General features: G+C 29.2%; 3 protein-coding genes across 5 annotated transcripts in view; 1 reads left to right on the top strand and 2 right to left on the bottom strand.

Moving 5' to 3' along the window:
* The window catches only part of LOC109852661 (scavenger receptor class B member 1-like), a 22,720-nt gene extending 8,734 nt beyond the window's left edge, over positions 1–13,986 (top strand). For 2 of the 3 annotated variants that reach the window (XM_020424156.1, XM_020424068.1), the window contains 10 exons: positions 2,387–2,476; positions 4,930–5,021; positions 5,307–5,467; positions 5,642–5,786; positions 7,231–7,431; positions 9,845–10,005; positions 11,170–11,456; positions 12,124–12,242; positions 12,933–13,058; positions 13,369–13,986. In XM_020424156.1, coding sequence (XP_020279745.1) covers positions 2,443–2,476; positions 4,930–5,021; positions 5,307–5,467; positions 5,642–5,786; positions 7,231–7,431; positions 9,845–10,005; positions 11,170–11,456; positions 12,124–12,242; positions 12,933–13,058; positions 13,369–13,665 — 1,623 coding nt within the window. In that variant the 5' untranslated portion in view covers positions 2,387–2,442 and the 3' untranslated portion in view covers positions 13,666–13,986. Of the gene's footprint in view, positions 1–1,663; positions 2,477–4,929; positions 5,022–5,306; positions 5,468–5,641; positions 5,787–7,230; positions 7,432–9,844; positions 10,006–11,169; positions 11,457–12,123; positions 12,243–12,932; positions 13,059–13,368 lie in introns of all 3 variants that reach the window. The other variant, XM_020424242.1, reaches the window with a different exon arrangement.
* A 1,004-nt stretch (positions 13,987–14,990) lies between these two features.
* Positions 14,991–17,119, bottom strand: LOC109857111 (serine/threonine-protein kinase pelle). The gene is made up of 4 exons (XM_020433154.1): positions 16,822–17,119; positions 16,012–16,590; positions 15,448–15,887; positions 14,991–15,336 (listed from the first exon to the last, which is right to left on the bottom strand). Exons 1-4 carry the CDS (start codon positions 16,925–16,927, stop codon positions 14,995–14,997), a joined length of 1,467 nt encoding a protein of 488 aa, XP_020288743.1. The 5' UTR covers positions 16,928–17,119; the 3' UTR covers positions 14,991–14,994.
* Positions 17,120–18,259: 1,140 nt separating this feature from the next.
* LOC109863682 lies at positions 18,260–19,161 on the bottom strand. Its single transcript, XM_020444103.1, has 3 exons — positions 19,011–19,161; positions 18,747–18,879; positions 18,260–18,577 (listed from the first exon to the last, which is right to left on the bottom strand). Exons 1-3 carry the CDS (start codon positions 19,014–19,016, stop codon positions 18,363–18,365), a joined length of 354 nt encoding a protein of 117 aa, XP_020299692.1. The 5' UTR covers positions 19,017–19,161; the 3' UTR covers positions 18,260–18,362.
* Positions 19,162–19,193: the final 32 nt, after the last annotated feature.

Consider the following 19,193-nt stretch of genomic DNA (forward strand, 5'->3'; position numbering starts at 1 on the left):
ATGGAGATTGATTTAAATATAAATATAATTGATTTAAATATAAATCCTGATAGCTCGGATAATATAAATTTGGATGTGAGTACATTAAATAACAATGTCAATGCCTGTAGAAAAAAATTGTATAAAATCTTTTCAATTCGTATCTTTGAATACTTCGTATTTGAACCATAGAGATTCGGATTCGAATCGAATCGAATTTCATCAGATTCGATTCGATTCGATTCGAATCCGAATAGTTCGCACATCTCTATATTTTGTACATATATCCACATTTGACTCTTAATAACGTTTGGCTCTCTTTAATTATTCTTATTTCTCTGTTAGTCGGATACTAAGAAAACAAATATTTGTTGTAAAATTTGCGTATATTCTTTATTTCACAATATTCAATACAAATTTGAAGAATAAGTTTAAGTTAACATGTAATTTACTTCTATAAAGTTTAATATTAATTTATTGACGTTAATTAAACGCATTGTCAATGCAGATATTTCTTAATTGGCTGAATCAGCACAATTTGAATTGTAGAATTTATATGAAATTATAAAGTCAGTTCCAATGTCATTAAGAATGATTGTTACTGTAAAAGACTATAAAACCTATATTATTATTCTTTATATATACGTACAAACTTAGAAAAATATATCCGTACGATAGAATGGTAGGGTTATCGGTCGACCTATGGCTCTGCTCTTGACAGAGAATATCAATGAATACTCTGTAATCTTATCATATAAAAGCATAACAAACGCGTAAAGCAATTGAACTATTAGAAATGACATGTTTAAGCTATATATACAGCGTGTCCCAGAATTGCCGTACAATCTCTCGTAGGCAGGTAGAAGGAGTAAAACTGAGTCGAAAAGTCCTAAACCATATTTTTTTATTATTTATAATAAAGGAGTAATTATTGAGTAAATCAGGTCAATCAGCGCAGACCGTTAGCCAGACGCACGTCAGTGAGCCGCGCGCCTGGTGTGTGTGAGCGCTTGCCTGATATAGTTTTTATAAATAATGGTTGTTGATGTCATTAATTATTAGACTGTAACTATTATAACGTAATCAATGCAAGTATTATAATCAACATTTTTACGTAGATAATCCGTAACATTATATACACGGAGAAAAAATGATGTTGAATCAACAGCATCAGTTTAATTGAAATATATCTCTATCCCGTTGATAACATCAATATTATTTAATTACACACAGCAGATATAGTTGCTTTAAGAATCTAGACATTAAGTTAATTGCATATGCAGTTAAATGAACTATTTATTTTTGTAGCAGCTCGTGACGTCGACTTTAATTGAAGCAACTCCATTTTTGTTTCTGCATATGATTTTGCCATTTATTTTGCGTTGATATATCTATTTTCTTTAAATATTAATAAACCATGGTTGTGTAATCTAACCCAAACGCTATTGTAAACAGAGATATCAATGAACACTATATATTGTAAAGCAATATGATCTCATCCACACTTTAAGTTGCCTGACTACAAACTAAACATTTTATGGTTTTGTATTCCAATATGGCAACAAAAGATTCAATATATGCAAACTAAACGCGACATAGAGTATTATCATTGCTAATTTTTGATACATATTTTCATGATATATTTTTGCATTGCATTCTCTACCATCCACGTTTTGTAAATCAGTTATCTAACGAGATGAAATAGTAAGGAAAAGTGTCCGTGAAGCTTACCGGAAAGGAACAACTGTGACTGTCATGCAAATATAAGCAATGCGCTAATAGCGTCGACAAACTCGCGGTGAATGTTTAAGTTTAAGTTTACTTACATCAACACGTACAACATAGTGCTAGCGAACGCTGTCAATTATGTCTATTTGTGTATAATGGATAAATCAAATTAATTTACTTAAATTTTGATTAAAGATTATTAAATTAATTGATTGCAAGTAGAACTAACATCTTACAAACATTTATTAATCAATAAGATTACAAATAAAAAAAACAATTCAAAACGATAGTACGTTGCAACAGACACAGAAAAGATACAAAATATCGTAATGTGTTTGTTTATAATCAGCTTGTTTTCTTTCTACACATATATTTTGAAATCTGACAAAGAGTTGTACATTCCGACTTATTCAAAATAGAAATTAGATAGAATTTGAAAAGTGAAGAAGAGAGTTTTTCCAATATGTTTCTTTTTTCTTATTCTTTTAAACGATTTTAGTCAACTGTTTTGGAAACGAAATATACTTGAAAAATTACTTAGAACTTAATATTCAAGTCGTGTTCAATCGTCTATAACGTATGACATATAAGTATACTGACCTCAAATTGTTAATCAATCACTTTTTCGATTTTCGTAATAATAAGAATTTCGTGATACTGTTCTGTATTTTTTTTTCAGAATTCAATAAGCAACGAGCAGGGAAACGGTAAAACAAGAAGAATCGGGTCACAGCCATGAAGTCCATGTTCGCACTGCAAAGGTTTAAAAGTGAGTAATCCTCGGTTCGCGCCAAATCGAAAATTAATTTACACGTATCAGATGTGGATCGCTTGAAAACACCGAGCTAATCGTGATGATTAAAGTCTTGAGAATACAGCGTACAATAAAGAGTTTAATTTTGATGACAAGATGCTCTCGTGTTCTTAGAAGAGTATTTGTAACATGTGAACTGAAATTTGGATTGTGAGTGTAATGACCTTGTGTGGGTTGTAATATTGTACCACATATTGAATTTGAGTCAAGGCAAGCAACCGTTTTTATATCGCTTAAATCTCAGGACAAAATTAAATCTCATTAATCATCTCAATTTTCAATAACATGTGTGTCATAATGTTTTACATTAAGACTGAAACGTAATATAAGTAATATAAGTAACTACGTGTATATAACTTGCATTATGCGTTATGCAACAAACAGATACATCCATTGATTTCTATCGCAAGCTGTCAATAATGCTGACAATTGCAGATAGAGAGCAGAATTTTATGCACAATCAAACATAGTATATCGAACGTGTACACGTTACAAACGGACAGTTTCCGCGGGAAAATTAACTTTCAAGTTTCGCTCCGAGACTGTTGTTTCCGCTTCATTTTGTGTCGACATTTCTCTCCTTCACCCAATTGAATCCTTTCTCTTCTGTTTAAAAACCGAAGTAATATAAACATTGATCTACTGTGAAAAAAAAATAAAAATGTTCTCCTTACTTAGAGATAATCGAAGACACTTACATTTTTCACCAACACTACTGTTTCAAAAAATTTACATAGCTGCGCGTCTCATTGAAAGTTTTGCAGTTTAAAACTTCAACGAATTTCTGTTTTACTCGTCGCTTAATGAGAAGTAAGAGTAGGTTGAAGAAAATGCGCATATAGAAATCACGGAAACGCCAATTCAATGATAGCGTATTCCAAGGTTCAAGGAATATATGTTCTTTAGGTTTTTGAAGTGTAAATTAGACACATATATGCTTTTAAATGTGCTTCTCAGAAAAAAGAATAAAAGAAGATATGTTTGCAATGTGTTATATTTGTAGATATGACCTAGCAAACAAGAAGTCACAAGTGATATTTATTGTTTTGATGAACACAATAAGATATCGTCAAGAGTTTCTTATACTTCACTACGTATAAACACATTTATATTTCACTACAAATAAATGCAAGAATCAATTTTTTTTTATATATATAATATATACAAACACGTGGCAACTAATTACCGATTATCTCTAACAGTGTGATTTCATAAACGTAATAATCATCTTATATAATAAAATGCTTTTTATCTTTCAATATTACTACATAATTTTTTTAAGAATGTAAAAGTACATGTACATATCAGTGACGTAAAAAAGTAAAGGTTATCAGAATTTATGAGGCGATGCGTTGTGATTTTAGCACGCTTTTTTGGTTAATTAAAAAATAATCTTAATATGTGAGCACATCTTTTGCAAAGTAATATTACTTAAAGATATAAATATTCTTGCTTGCTAATACGCAATATAAAGCATTATGACATAAAAAACAAATATTATAGGTTAGGTTATAGCAATTATTGTCTGTCTGATCAGACCAGAATAGAACAAAAAATGTGAAACAATACATGTACGCGCATTCTGAGATATTTAATAAATTATTTAAATCATGTTGAAATTCTACAAACATAAAAGTATAGTTTCACAAATATTAAAAATAGTTTTATATATTTGTTATATATAAAATAAAATGTTGAATAAAAGATATAATATATAAAATATATAAAATATTTTTTTTTCTTTTTTGGTATTTCAAGCAATCAATAAAAACAATAATTGTTCGCGCTTCAAATAATTATTGTTTTTATTTTCAATAAACGAAACATTTCAAACGACAATTTTTGTCGGAGTGGTTTTATAAACTATCAAATATTCACTCGAATATCGCGTTTCTGTTAAATTCTTGTGGAATGGACCGACGAATAGAATCTTTTAATGACGAGTTTGCGGAGCGGCGAATGAATAATAATGAATAACGGGCAAACACGAACGGAAAAGTATTACTGTTTAATATATACTAAAAGTGTAAAGTGGTACACAGTGAAATTCGTCACATATTCAATATTTTTTCAAGATACTCGTTTCTTTGTCGGCCTTACAGGTGTGTAAACTTGACCGTACGTGTTAATGTCTGAATTGTTTCGAAATTATATTTATTAGGTAGTTAATATGTGCGCGCGCGATATATTTGAGACACAATAGTTTTATTTATACTGTGATTTTGAAAATAAAATATAAATTGTTTATAAGTAAAGGTATATAAATATAAAATCGAGTCGTTTATTGCACGTGTCGCATACAAATTTATACATCTATTGTTATTGATAAAGCGACGCTAGAAAGTGTATTTTAATATATTTGAAAAATAACTTTTTCAATAATAGTTTAGAATTATTTTTCTTTTTAGAATGCATCATCTTATTTATGACGGGTATTATATGCAGTATCTTGACTTATGTGATTTATACTGTCAATCCTGTGAACACGATAACACAATACGTAAGTACATTTACATGAATAAACGATGCAAACATTTTTATTGAAAACAAAATGATTTCAAATATAGGAAAAACGGTTTTCATTAAAAAAATCAAAATCTATGTTTAGTATGTCTGGTAGAATAATAATTTTAAAAAATTATCTTTTTCGTATTTGAAAAATATCATAATTTTTCAGAAGCTCTATATCTCTATACAACTGCGCAAAATTTTTTTGACGAAATGCAAAATATATATTAATATACAGATTGAAAATATAGTTTAAAAACACGTTATACATTTGCAGCATCTACAAATAACACCGCACACGTTTCTCTTTTCGATGTGGAAGAAACCACCTCTTGATGTTTTCTTAAGTGTGTATGTATTTAACATTACTAATCCAGTAGAATTTCTCAGCGGCAAGGAGAAGCTCAAGGTTCAAGAGCTTGGACCATATGTTTATCAGTAAGCATATTTTGTGCTTTTACTCGCATTCTGATCTTTTTATTTTTGCCGTTCTACGAAATATTAATTACTTTTTGGAAACAAAATATTTGCACATACACACGTCCGAGAGATGCTTTAGAAAGTAATTTCTCTAGCGCAACAAATATGCATAAATATCTGATTCAATTGCAGAGAATATCTTGAAAATCACAATGTCACATTTAATGACAATGATACCATGACTTACATTCCAAAAAGAACAATAATTTACGTGCCCGAAAAATCAGTCAGGAATCCTGCAGAAGACTTGATCACTGTTCCAAACATAGCTTATCTGGTAAGTAAGAACACATTAATTCTAAATGCGATGTTGTTATAATATATTTACTGTTTTAATGAAATAAAAGGATCTTTGATAGTCGAAATAGTTTGACAGTCTTCACACATGGATTTTTATCAAGATGCAAACCTGTGTGTTGTGCAACGTTTTTATTAAAATTGTGACATAAACATATTATTTTAATTTCTGCTTAAAAAAAATATTTAAAATTGAATACAAAAAATTGGTGCATTTGCTAACCGAAGCAAACAAATTAGATCGAGTTCCTGCAGTTTTAATTTGCTTAATTCACACTATACTGATGTAACACGTGTCTTCAATTATAGTAGATAAGGAAGTAAATTACTCACTTTTTTTGTGCGTGATTTTTCAAATGTTTACCAGCATTTTTTTTGTCGACTGCTTGATATTATTCTCATAGTATGTAATTGACATAGCATTAGAAGAAATAGGAAATCAGCATTATATAATACTTTTAAATGAGTATTTATATAATATATAAAAAAATATCTACTTTTCTCTATATATAACTATTTACTATTCTCTATATATTCTATATATATTTACTAAATATTTAATATATTGTTTTAATAAATGTTTATATAAATAAATTAATTATTTTTTAAACTTGATAAAACAAAGCTATGATGAATAAATTATAAAAAATAAATAAAAAACCGATATAGTCCACTGGTTGTCATGGTAATCCAGGATAATAAATAATCCAGGAAAGATAGATTTTTTATATAAAAGAAATGCAGTAATTTGTCTTGAACGTTTCGATCAATTTATTCTGATCTTCTTTGGCATACTCAAATTTCGAACCTACGACCTTTTGTCAGCCGCTATGTAAGTCGACAGAAGTGAGATACTTGAAATTCGAGTATGCTAAAAAAAATCAGAATAAATTAATCGAAACGTTCAAGACAAATTACTGCATTTCTTTTATATAAAAAATCTACCTTTCTCGGAAATCTACTTCTCTCTTATTTATTATCCTGGATTACCACGACAACCAGTAGACTACAGCTATATCGATTCTTTATTTAGTTTTTAATTATTTATCAAATATACAGAGCATAGTAGTAGAAAAAACACTAGTAAAAACACATTCTGATTCATTCGACTCTTCTTATTTTTGTCTCATTATTTATGCATTTTTATCAGGATATTATTATTGAAAACATATTTGTCACTTTAAGAGTTTAAGTTGTCTGTTTATCTAAATTGTAGTTAAACCAATCTCTCGCGATCAATAAAACCCAAAGTTCAAATTTAGAAGATTATTTATACGTCTGACTACGTATCAAGCTAAATGAGTGTTGTTCAAGAAACTGAAATTCTAAACTTGTTAAACAATTATTTGGCAAAAAAATGAGAAGATAATCTCTATAACAGAGCAATTAAAACAAAATGTACACACAAAAATATTCTTATGCAGGGTGCTTCGTCTGCTTTACACAACGCGGGATTTTTGGTGAATTATCCCTTAACGCAATTGGCAACTATGATAGGTGCCAAACCGATCCTTAATATGTCTGTACATGAATATCTATGGGGTTATGAGGATAAATTGGTGTCATTGGCTAGTAACATCGTACCAAGCTTCATTAACTTTCAAAAGTTTGGTCTTCTCGACAGAGTGAGTAAATCGACCTTTTTTTGTATTGTAAGCGATACGAATTATATATTAAAATGCATAAAAAATTACTTTGTTAATCATAAAAAAAACATAAGTGAGGTAGATATACGTACTTGACTCTGCGTGACGATTAATCATATTGCCCATTAGTTAACTTAATTTTCTGCAACGCACGTTGGCTTCGTTAGCTTGAGGTCATATTATAAGTCACAATGCATAATGAAGTTAAAAAAACTGATTGTGAGATCAGAATATCAGGAATAATAATCTTCACGTGTACAGCAGAAAAATATCAATTCACGCATTACGTATTATATTACTCATTTAAGAATCAAATGCAGAAATAAATGTGCACAAACATTTAGTTTTTTTCTGAATAATCATCAGTAAGAATATTTAGTGTATTCCGTAGCAAATAAAATTGTAAAACCTTATTTTATATTTAAATCTTCTATCTTAGGTTTTTGATATACAATATTTTTCGATATATGTGTATGTATATTTCTTCATTATATGTATTTATTTTTAATATTGTTACATATATGTATTTTTGATATTGTCATCTGAGATATTATATTTATATAACATCTAACTGCCATGGTTCTCTCTAAATAGTGGAAAACCCCATTAAACTCAGTAAAATTAAAAGTAGATTTTTGTATAAATAAAGAAGGAATTTAATTCGACTTATAATAGTATCTGGTAACGAAAAACTGTTTTATAACTTACGCACATTTAACCAGTTTAGAGCGCATTGGTCAATCGACAAATTTATGACGACCTAGTTCTTATCGACGCGAGTTAATCACGAGAGCATAAAAATGTAGTACTCCTTGACAGGACCGGACGTCGAAGTTGTTAACTTGGCCCGCGTGTTTACTTTCATCGAGTCTCTGCTTGAATATATAGCAACTTAAAAAAAGTGGCTCTAAAAAAAAAAAATTCGATGACCGCAAGTGTCAGTGGTGCAGGGTGAAGTCCAGAGGAAAGGGAAATGCGTCTTAATTAGTCATATCATAAAACACTGGTGCTCAATTTGCTATTACTAAATCACGAAGGAAAACTGGTTAGACGCATTTTACGAAAACATTTTACGCTTTTAAATACAGCGTTTTGCGCAAAACACATGTGTTACTGATAACCAGTTTTTATGTAAAAAAAAAACAAAAAATAACTGATTAAAGAAGTATGCTATTTATTTTTTGATATATAATTAATAAGTGCTCTGCATTGTTCATTGAAAATTGTTTTCGCTGTCGTACATAACAAACAATAAGAATATCAAGATTATTAGTTCAAAGACAAAAAATGTATTTGTTGATATAAAAGCTGTTGAAATTTGATTTATTATCTGTATGTGTTTTACAAAAACTATTACAAGTGATATATAAAACTATTCTAAAGTGATATAAGAACACGTGCCACAAGAGAATAAACATTTTGAGTTTTTATATATGTTATATATTGTTTTTATATGTAAAGCAGTTGCACAGAAATAATTTCGTAATAATTGGTACACCTTTGATCGCGATTATGCAGCAATGTACGAGCGATATAGCGCAAACTCGTGTATGTCCCGAACCGCGGTCGTTTTTTGCAATTATTGCGAGTCCTTTCACTACTTACGCGCTCGTTTCAGGGTTCACGAGGTTAGTTTTATTACTTTTTTTTTAACACTGCACAATCTCGAGGCACATAAAACATGATTTCTGGACGCACGTTTCGCACTGCATTCGTTTAAGTATAATGTAAATATATTTTTAAGAGCATTTTATCATTTATACGCGCACATAAGAACGTAGACAAGAACATACACAGATAATTTTAAAATTTACAAAATATTTAAACTTTAAAATTTTTTTAAATATGTAAACTTATCGGAAATAGTTTTCATAACAAATGTATTAATTAGATAATGGTTAATTTTTTATAAAATACAATATATTAAATTTTTACAAAATATATAATGTAAAATATATAACTGTGCTGTGTTGTCATTAATTGTTATTCATCTATGAGCGGAAACTTTGGACTCTTGTGTGATTTTATATTCAAATAAAAACTCCGACCTTAAGATTAAACAAGATTATCATCTATAATCATCGTACATAATAATTACATTACGTTAGCAAATGTCATAAATTATCTGTACATGTTTGTCAACATTTTATAAACAGAAAACTTATAAGTTGTGACCTTTCTTGTAAAAAGATTATGTCTCATATAAAAAACACGTACATTGTATTCCATCCTTTAGCATCTATCACGTGTTTATGCGCTACGATTAAAGTTGATTTATCAAAACTTGTGCGATAAAGCAAATGAGGCATCACATAACATGTTTAAAAAAATTAAAAAACGTAAGCCACAAAAATATGTACATGTTAAATAATTCGTATATTTGTTATATTAGATGTATGACGAAGGGGAGAATATCGTAACGATAAATCTCCGCAAGAATGATAACATGCTAGAAGAGAAAGGACGGTATCTCAGCATCGACAAGTTCAACGGTAGTCCTGGATTGTCGCAATGGGGATACGTCAATACAAGAGACAACGAGACACGGAAAGAGTAAGAGCTATTTTTAATAATCGAAACAACATTAAAAACAAATGTTTTCTCTCTTTAAGCAGACATACTGACTTTGCTCGATCTTCCGATCGTTTAAAAAAAACTGTGCTTTGTAATCGTGAATCACTTGCATATGCAAAGTACAAAGAGACTGCATTATTCTGTGCTCAAAAGGTGCTAAGTGTTATTCTTAGTATTACAAAAAATCTATGGAGACTTTTACTGAAATTCAAACAATGCATTAAATTAAAATTACTTTGACGGTATAAACGTAAATAAGTAGAGACTGACGCAACTGCAAATATGACTGAAAAAATCAAATATAAAAATGTCAGATATTATGTTGACACATCCAGTGTATTTTATATGCTATCGCGTATGTTTTCACAATGTTGCAATGTCAATGAGTAGAACTTTTTAGCGTCATTTAAATATGTTAATTTATTCGATTTGGCATATCAATATGTAATATATCTTGATGCACGACTTCCGATGAATATTTACATTTTTAAAACAATGACCGATTTACTTTTTAAGTTAATTTTAAATTAATTTGTAGTTTTGAATAATTCGGAGTTTATTTCTGTTTATAATTAATTACATTTTTTGAATAATTTTGAGTTGGATAATTTGAAGTTTATTTCTATTTATAATTAACTAAATTTGAGTTTTATTTAATCTACGCGTCTACAAACATTTATATATATATATATAATCTGATACGCGGCTATCATATTTACTAAAAACAATAATTTTTTGTGTGAAAAAATAAACTTTTAGCAATTGAAAATATATTAAATTTTTTTTAAATATATAAATTTTTTTTATTGAGTACTTTATCGCCAGGCAATTGAATGTAATCGATTGGATCCAAAAAAGTAAGAATCCTAATCACATTTAATTGTTCGGCAAGTAGACTAATTGTTGTTTTGTCTGGTTGAATTTGTCCAATGTTTACAATCTTTAACCAGATCCGTTTTGTAATTAAACGTAACTAATTCGTTGTGTAATTAATTGAATGTTGACATGATCAAAACACTAATGAAAATTCTAAATATGTGCGAAAAACGTTCAATATATTTACGTTTTTACTGCGTTTTGTTTAAACATTATTGGTACCGTCTGAATATGGTTTAACAGTTTTTTATTTTTCTTTTTATTTAGAAATACTGCATGCAACACAATTCAAGGCGCTACGGAAGGCATTATATTTCCGTCATACATGGACAAGCGTGCTGTTTTTAAAGTCTATCGAAAAGCGTTTTGCCGAGCATTGCCAATTGTCTTTAAAAAGGAAGTTGTGACCGTGCAAGGTCTGCCGGGATATCTTTACGTTCTCAAAGACGGTTTTGCCGATCCGCCCGATCAAAATCCAGAGAATGAATGCTATTGTCTTAACAAAAAAAAGTGTTTGAAAAAAGGACTAATGGATTTAACACCATGTTACTACAGTACGTATTTCTTAACGGCAATTATGTCTGTTATTATATCATTCTGTTATTGTATTGTGTTATCTCTCTGATTTGCATTATTTTATTGCAAATAATTTTGTTCATTATGCAATAATACACAAATTTTGTACTGTAATTTTATTATAATCAAAAGGTCTATGAGCTACACAGTTGGTAGTGGTGATAAATAATACGATAATGCTAAGAATTTATTGAAAAAAATAAATTTTACAATAAATTAGCATTCCAATAAATTCTTAGCCGTGGATTGTAGCTCATAGATCTTTTGATTATTTGAGGATTTCACTTTTAAGAGCTCGTCATTACTGTTAGTAATGATTTTATTATGCGTGTGCGCACATGCAGTTAAAAAAACCTTTTTGCAATGCTATGATTTTATATTCAATGATACGTTATTTGCATTTGGTGACATTCAATACTAAATGCGTAAAATCACGCTTTAGCTTTGCTACTCGCTGTATCGTATGCCGTAAATAACTGAATTAAGTATTATTTGCTTCGATGTCCCCGCATGCGCTTGTGCGTCATCACGATATTGGTGATAATAAGAAATAATTTTAGTTTTTTGTTATATCAATCTATATAAAAAGATATAATGTTACAACACTCGCTTAATATGTAAATTGTTTATTCGATTTTTTTCTAGATATCCCGGCAGCAGTATCGCTTCCACACTTTCTTGATGCCGATCCGACTTTATTAGAAAATATAGAAGGTCTCGAACCGAACCGAGAGAAGCATGATTCCTACGTAATACTGCAGCCAGTAAGTGATATCCAATAATATATGAAATAGTTGTGTATCAATAATATATCAAATATTATCTAAATGCTTCATTATATTTTAAATTTTATGAGATTAAATTAAATTCTATAATTGAAATAAATTATACTTTAAAAACATTTTTTTTTTTTTTGAAAAGACATTACTTGGCAAAGCTCGATACAAATAATATGTGATAACACAGTAAATATTAGAGAATTAACAATCACAATAAATAAGCTTGTTAGTTCAATTATTGTATTATCTGTAATTAGAATTGAGGAAGTTTTATGTGACACGCGATTATTTAATTTCAAAACCTGTTTATTATCCAATATAGTGTTAGTTATCCAATAGTATTTCAATCTTATCTAACTTCCAAGTAATTGTTTGATAGGATAAAAATATTCTAATAAATGAAAAGATGTATGTGAACTTTTTTTTCATTAAAATAAACATTCTTTAAATTGTAATAAATAAAGAAATATTAAGTTCGTGTATAAAAGATCAGTAAAAAACAATGCTGTGTGTTGACATTATATACAATTATCTTTCACTTAATCACTAAAATTAAAAAATTATAACAAGTACATTTCACTTTTTCAACTCAAGGTATTTTCAGTGCATATCACGCATATAATATTATATATACATATTAGATATTATATTAATTCAATACTATCCTTTTTTTAGACACTCGGCGTACCTATACAAGGACGTTCAAGAGTGCAAACAAATCTTATACTACAACATACACGCTATAATCCAGACATCACTGCTTTTAACAATTTAACAGTACCTTTAATGTGGACCGAAATGGTGAGTAATCTGTGATAAAAACCAATGTACATATCTCGGTCTTTTTCTGCTTGTGAAAGCTATGTTAATTATACATATGTCTCTCTACTTTCTCTAACGTCGTTTTTTTTTGGTTTACTTATCGCGATTAGTGAAGCAACACAATTAATAGCGTCATAGGCATTCTTAAAAAGTAAGATTAAACAATTTTACACGTATGTGCAGTAACACTGGACATGACGCAAAAGTATTGATTATGTCTAGACACAAATTGAAATTTGTTTTCATTATATTTTGAAAATATATGTAAAAAGTAAATTTACTTTTATAGATAATACCGTCGTTACCGCTGTATCTAAAGATTGGAGTGCAACTCGTATTGCAAGTGTTTCCGGTTGTACAAGCAGTGTTGATGTATTTGCTTGGCGTAGCCGGAGTAACAACAATAATTCTATCGCTGATAGTTTTTCTGCGGATTCTCACGCAACAACAGAAAAAGAAGCAAGAAATGATTAAAACTATTGACAATTCCGATTTAAACATACCGTTATGTAACGGTCAATATAGTTCGATCAATATTTTTCCGACGTTGAAGAAAATCACATCTAAGACGGATTTATTTAGTTAATTATTAAGTCGACATGAGACAAAGTGTTAAATTGTTTGAGAACTCACTTATATCGATATATTAATACATAAATAATGTTTAGTAGGAAAAAAACTGAGAAAACTTTTGTGATCATCACTTTGTGAATTGCATCATCGCAACGATAAAAGATCGCAAGAGATAATCTTTAAAAGATATATCTTACATGATATATATGTTACATATATGTACTCGTACATGTAAGTTACGTGTTTTTAAAATTATGAAAAATGTAGACACATCCTTGAATATCCTACTAAAAAAAAAGTTTTGATTATAAATATATTATAGAGTTTTAGAATACTCATAGAAGTTTACTTATTTTTTATTATATAAAAATATAGTAATTAAACATATGTGATCATATACGCGTTCTAGTTACGATTTATACAATAAAGTATATAGTTATCATATTTGACATACATACGCACGCGTCAATCTTTTGACACATCTCATTTAACATTACTTTAAAAATTCATAACAATAGTATAAAATCATTAGATGTGTAATTAGTTATTTTCTTATGTCTACTTGACATATACATAGATATAATTTAAACTTTTTTTTATTATAATTTATCGCCATGTTAAAATATCATGATATTACAATATACATTGTATTATATGTACAAAACTTTACATTACTATTTTGCAAATTACAGAAACAATTTAAATAGGTTTTAACAATTAATAAAGAATTTTTCAGGCTCTGAAGTTTCTAAACTAATATATATATATTTCTGTGCATATTTCCGCACAACATCCTGCGAACGGCTCTTATCTTGACCGTATATTTCTCAGTTTAAATAAGTTTATTGTGTTGTTCAATAAATACGTTTTATTATATTTAATTTTCTTGTCTTGCTCTCTCAAAAAAATAAAGTAAAAAAAGAGAAAAAAACGTTATAAAAGAGTGAGTAATATAAAATACTTAAAGCTTCACTAAAAGCATGTTTCATAACTGTTTATGCATTAATATAGTTTTATAAATCGTTTCGAGTAGATATAAAAATTGAATTCGTGATATAAAAACAAGTAATATGCTTTATTTCGTAACATTATATAAAACAAATTGTAATAAATGCTGAATAACACGTAAAAATTATCATATACAAAATATGCACATATTCGATATATACGCATGTGTATAATTTATTAAGCATATATGTATATAATTTATAATGTATTAGGCACATGCAGTTTTTTTTGTATCACAATATTTTTTTTCGTATTTGTTGACATATTTGTAACTCTATCGTCACTATGTATTTTGCGTTAAAACAAAAATCATCTGATACCGCAATCGCAAAATTTATAAATCGTTCAATTTTCGAAATATAAATTCCATTTCTGGCCGATTTTGCGCCAATCGATGAGTACACAATTTTCCCAGAGTTATTAAATTTCCGTAGACAAGCTTGTCCTTGTCACCAGCTTTTTTATCCATCAAAAGAGGAAGATCTTTTTCTTCCCAAGCATCAATTACTTCTAGTAAATATTTTTTTTCGGGTCGTGAATTGTCATAAGCAGGAAGACCTGTTGCCATTTCGAATAAAACTATGCCGTAACTATATGTATCTATTTTTGTGGATAACTTTTTGTTGAGTAAAAACTCCTCAGGCAAATATGGCCTAGTTCCATAAATCTTGCTAACCTAATAATATTTAAACATCAGTCAAATGCAAGAATATAAAATTCATATAAATTTTCTATATATTACATTTTTTAACACATTGCGCAGTACTTTATCATAAACATTACTTACTGTCATACTATCTCTTTCGGGGCCTTCTCGCGCCAAACCGAAGTCGCCAATTTTAGGTTCAAAATTTGTGTCCAGTAAAATATTGGCACTTTTAATGTCTCCGTGTATCAATGGTTTTTCTCCAATTGTATGCAAGTATTGCAATCCACGTGCTATACCTTTTGCAATTTCGTGTCTTTGTATCCACGTTAATGGTCTAGTCTTATCTTTCAATAGCAACTTGGCTTCTAAAGATCCATTCTTCATCAGTTGATAAACTAAACACGGTGCTTCGCCACCGAAGCTATATGCATATAAAGGTAAGATGTTTTCATGAGCGCGAGAATTCAAAATCTTTATTTCTTGTAACGATTGTTGCAATTGCAGCATGTAAGCTTCATCGGAATTAGATCCCTTTTGTCGAAGTCTTTTTATTGCAACGTCAGTATTCTTCCAAACGCCTTTAATGTACATACAAATATAATTTTACTAAATAAAGTTTCTTCATATCTAAGTTTTTTTTAGAGTTAAAAAAATGTTCTTTCATATAAATAGTATTTTATATTTTATATTGTAAGTACATACCTCTGTATACTGTCCCAAAACCACCCCTTCCTAATATATTGTGCTGATTCCATTCATTTGTAGCAATAGCTAGTTCATTATAACTTGCATGTGGCAAACTAGTTTCTGTTCTTGGTAATGATGACTTATTGATCTTTTTACCACTGATGATATTCTGAGAAGGTGATAAAGCAGGAGGTCCTACTGGTAAAGTTGCTAACAAATTGTTAGAGTTGCTTGGACTAATAGCTAGTTGTGCCATTGGTTGATTTAAAATTTTATTGATGCTTTGTTGTGGAGATACACGTTGATTAAAATTTTGTATGCCAATTTTTAAATCTTTAATATTCCTGTTGACTAGCTGGTTGCGTGGTATGTTCTGTAAATTGCCTTCTCCATTATATAAAAGTGGATGAAACTTCTGATCAACAAAACCTAACAAAGGCACCATTGATTGATAATGTTGCATTCTGGACAGTAAGACAAACAATTCTGTTATTGTATGATTGTGATGACCCCACAGAGTTAAAAGTTCATCTGTGGGATTTTTTTCTTTTCGTAGACTTTGTATTGTTAAAACATCGTACTTCATCCAGATACCTGCCAATGTATAATACTGTAAGTTAATTAACTTGTGTATAAACATATCTAAAAATAAATACTGCATGTTATATTGTCACTGTGGTTATTAGAGTGTATTTTACTCCATATCAAAAACATTACACAAAGTTAAGAGGTACGATAAAATTGGGAAGTGGAATTGCAGTGATTATGAGCAGTAACAAATGAGTATATATATTTTGTAAGCATCGGGATTTCCCGGTAACTTACCAGCTAATTCTTCCCACTTGTCATTTTGGTTCATAATTTTACAAAACTCCGACCGCTCAGAAAATGGCAACTGATAAACGTATTTAACATTTTCCGTCGTTGCCATTTTACGAGGTTATTTATTATCAAATATAAGGATTAGTATATTCTATTAATTGCACTGTTAAAACTGTTCACTAGTTTGATTAGTTTGATACAAATATGGCTCAAAGAATCGGTAAAATCCATACGTCATTCTGAGATTTCTGAGTATATACGTGCATTATTCACTATACATAGGTATTCACTGTCACTACTAAAAGCCTTAGGTTCCTTTTTTTATGCAGCGCAACTTGCGTAAGCGTAACTTAGGCCCGTGTCACACTACGTATTGCGGACGTAGATTGGATTGGGATTGCGGATCATTGGGTGTGTTTAGCCGAAGTTAGCGCTACGTAGCGGCTTCATGTAGCAGTTGCAATTGCTGCGTTACTTCTGCTGGATAGTATTGCTACGCGCAACGCTTTTTGTAAGCGCAAATATGTTTGTATACAAATCGCCGTTGTATTCTTCGGTTGCTAAATTGTGTTTTTTAATTATTTATAAAAATGGCAAAAAAAGTGTCAAAGTATTATAATTGGGTGTGTTTAGCCGAAGCTAGCGCTACGTAGCGCTACGTAGCGGCTTCATGTAGCAGTTGCAATTGCTGCGTTAGGGTGCGATCCCATGCACTGTTATTTTTCGCGTAACGCGTAACGCGTAACCAATCAGAGAGGTTACGTGGTTTATATTACGCGAAATTGAATGTCCTTAGTTCACATGGAACATAAAATAGCAGCAGCGTAACGTGTATAACCAATAGTATTGTTCTATTCTCTTGGAACGTTTGAACAGAAATACTAAACGTTGCACTTCATTGGATACGCGTGTATCTAGTACGCAAATTTTTTATCCATGTGAACAAAGNAAAATAAATTGCGCGTAAATGCACACATGTATATATATATATGTATTATATGCATTATTTAGCTTAGAAATATATATAATTTAGTCTTAAGTACATAAATGCGTGTTATACTTTCTTGTATACTTTTAAAATAATTGATAAATAATTGAATTTTTCATCATTATAGAAATATAATTCTTTTGATAATGTCTCATTTATTCTTTAAAATTTTCTACTTTTAGTAGAAAAAATGAAATAAACCCAGTATTTGTGTTTCATTATTTTATGTTGCTCATAGTTTTAGATTGTAAAAATACAACATTTAACTTTTTTTAAGTTAATAATTGCCATCAATATGTAGTGTATAATGTATTTTACATACAATAAATATATGTATTTCACAACTATGAATAATGTGCATTATATATATTTACCAATAAAAATAATTACAAACATAATAATTATTTCTTATTTTATAGTTTTATAACTTATATATATATATAGTAACTTTCTTTGGTTAAACAAAATAATTTTTTTTTAATAAAAAATAACTTTCTAATCATTTTTTGGTTTAAAAAAATATCTTTGAGTAATATAACTTATTGTCATCATAGTTTTAATTATTGTCATCATAGTTTTGAAACTCTGCTGCTGTAGTCATTTGAAGAAATTTAATTTGTAACATAACTCTTTGTTGGTATGGCAATCGACGTAAAGCCTCTCCTAAAGTTTTCAAAAAACCATCTATAGCATCAATGTCTGGAATAGGTATTTTTAAAACATCTAATAAAGCTTTTTGTAACTCTTGTGATAGATTGTACTCTTTTCGTCCTGTAAATAGAATTGATAATATTAGAGAAAATATTAAAATATAACATATAATTCATATATATAATTATACATTTATACTTTTTTTGGATGAATTAACTGTTGAAGCGGATAAGCATTCAAAACTTGGAACTGTTGATGTATTATATATTAACTTTATATATTAACTTACCAATAATAGCTGTATTATTTTCGTCAATGTGTACAGCATCTGTTTCATCATTATATCCTTTAAAACATGTGTGGTCTAAAATATTTTCACATTGACTTGACATCAACCAATTACAATAACCACATCGAATGTGCTATAAAAAATAATAATTATATTACATATTGATCATATAATATTATATTATAAGTTTTAATTTTTTACTTCATCTGATGTTTTAATAACTTAAAAAGTTTTATATTTTAGTTTTTATAAATAAATACTAACCTCCATATTGATTATGTCGAACTCTGCATGCTCTGCACTCACACATATATACTGGTGCAAACGCGCGTAATACGTTCGAATTGTACGTGACTTTTTGACACAGGCGTAAAGAAAACGCGGAACGTCTCTGATTGGTTACGCGATACGCGTTACGCGAAATATAACTGCATGGGATCGCACCCT

Source organism: Pseudomyrmex gracilis, unplaced genomic scaffold, assembly GCF_002006095.1.
Source record: "Pseudomyrmex gracilis isolate BER0280 unplaced genomic scaffold, ASM200609v1 scaffold_0, whole genome shotgun sequence".
Classification (NCBI taxonomy): Eukaryota; Metazoa; Arthropoda; class Insecta; order Hymenoptera; family Formicidae; genus Pseudomyrmex; species Pseudomyrmex gracilis.

What these genes read in the sequence shown, in the direction of transcription:
- LOC109857111 (XM_020433154.1), bottom strand. Translation starts at nt 16,927, where the DNA reads ATGGCAACGACGGAAAATGTTAAATACGTTTATCAGTTGCCATTTTCT. An exon ending in CAAGTGGGAAGAATTAGCTG is followed by an intron (nt 16,591 to 16,821) that starts GTAAGTTACCGG and finishes ATACATTGGCAG; the next exon opens with GTATCTGGATGAAGTACGAT. An exon ending in TTTTGGGACAGTATACAGAG is followed by an intron (nt 15,888 to 16,011) that starts GTATGTACTTAC and finishes TGTACATTAAAG; the next exon opens with GCGTTTGGAAGAATACTGAC.
- LOC109863682 (XM_020444103.1), bottom strand. An exon ending in AAATAATACAGCTATTATTG is followed by an intron (nt 18,578 to 18,746) that starts GTAAGTTAATAT and finishes TTCTATTTACAG; the next exon opens with GACGAAAAGAGTACAATCTA.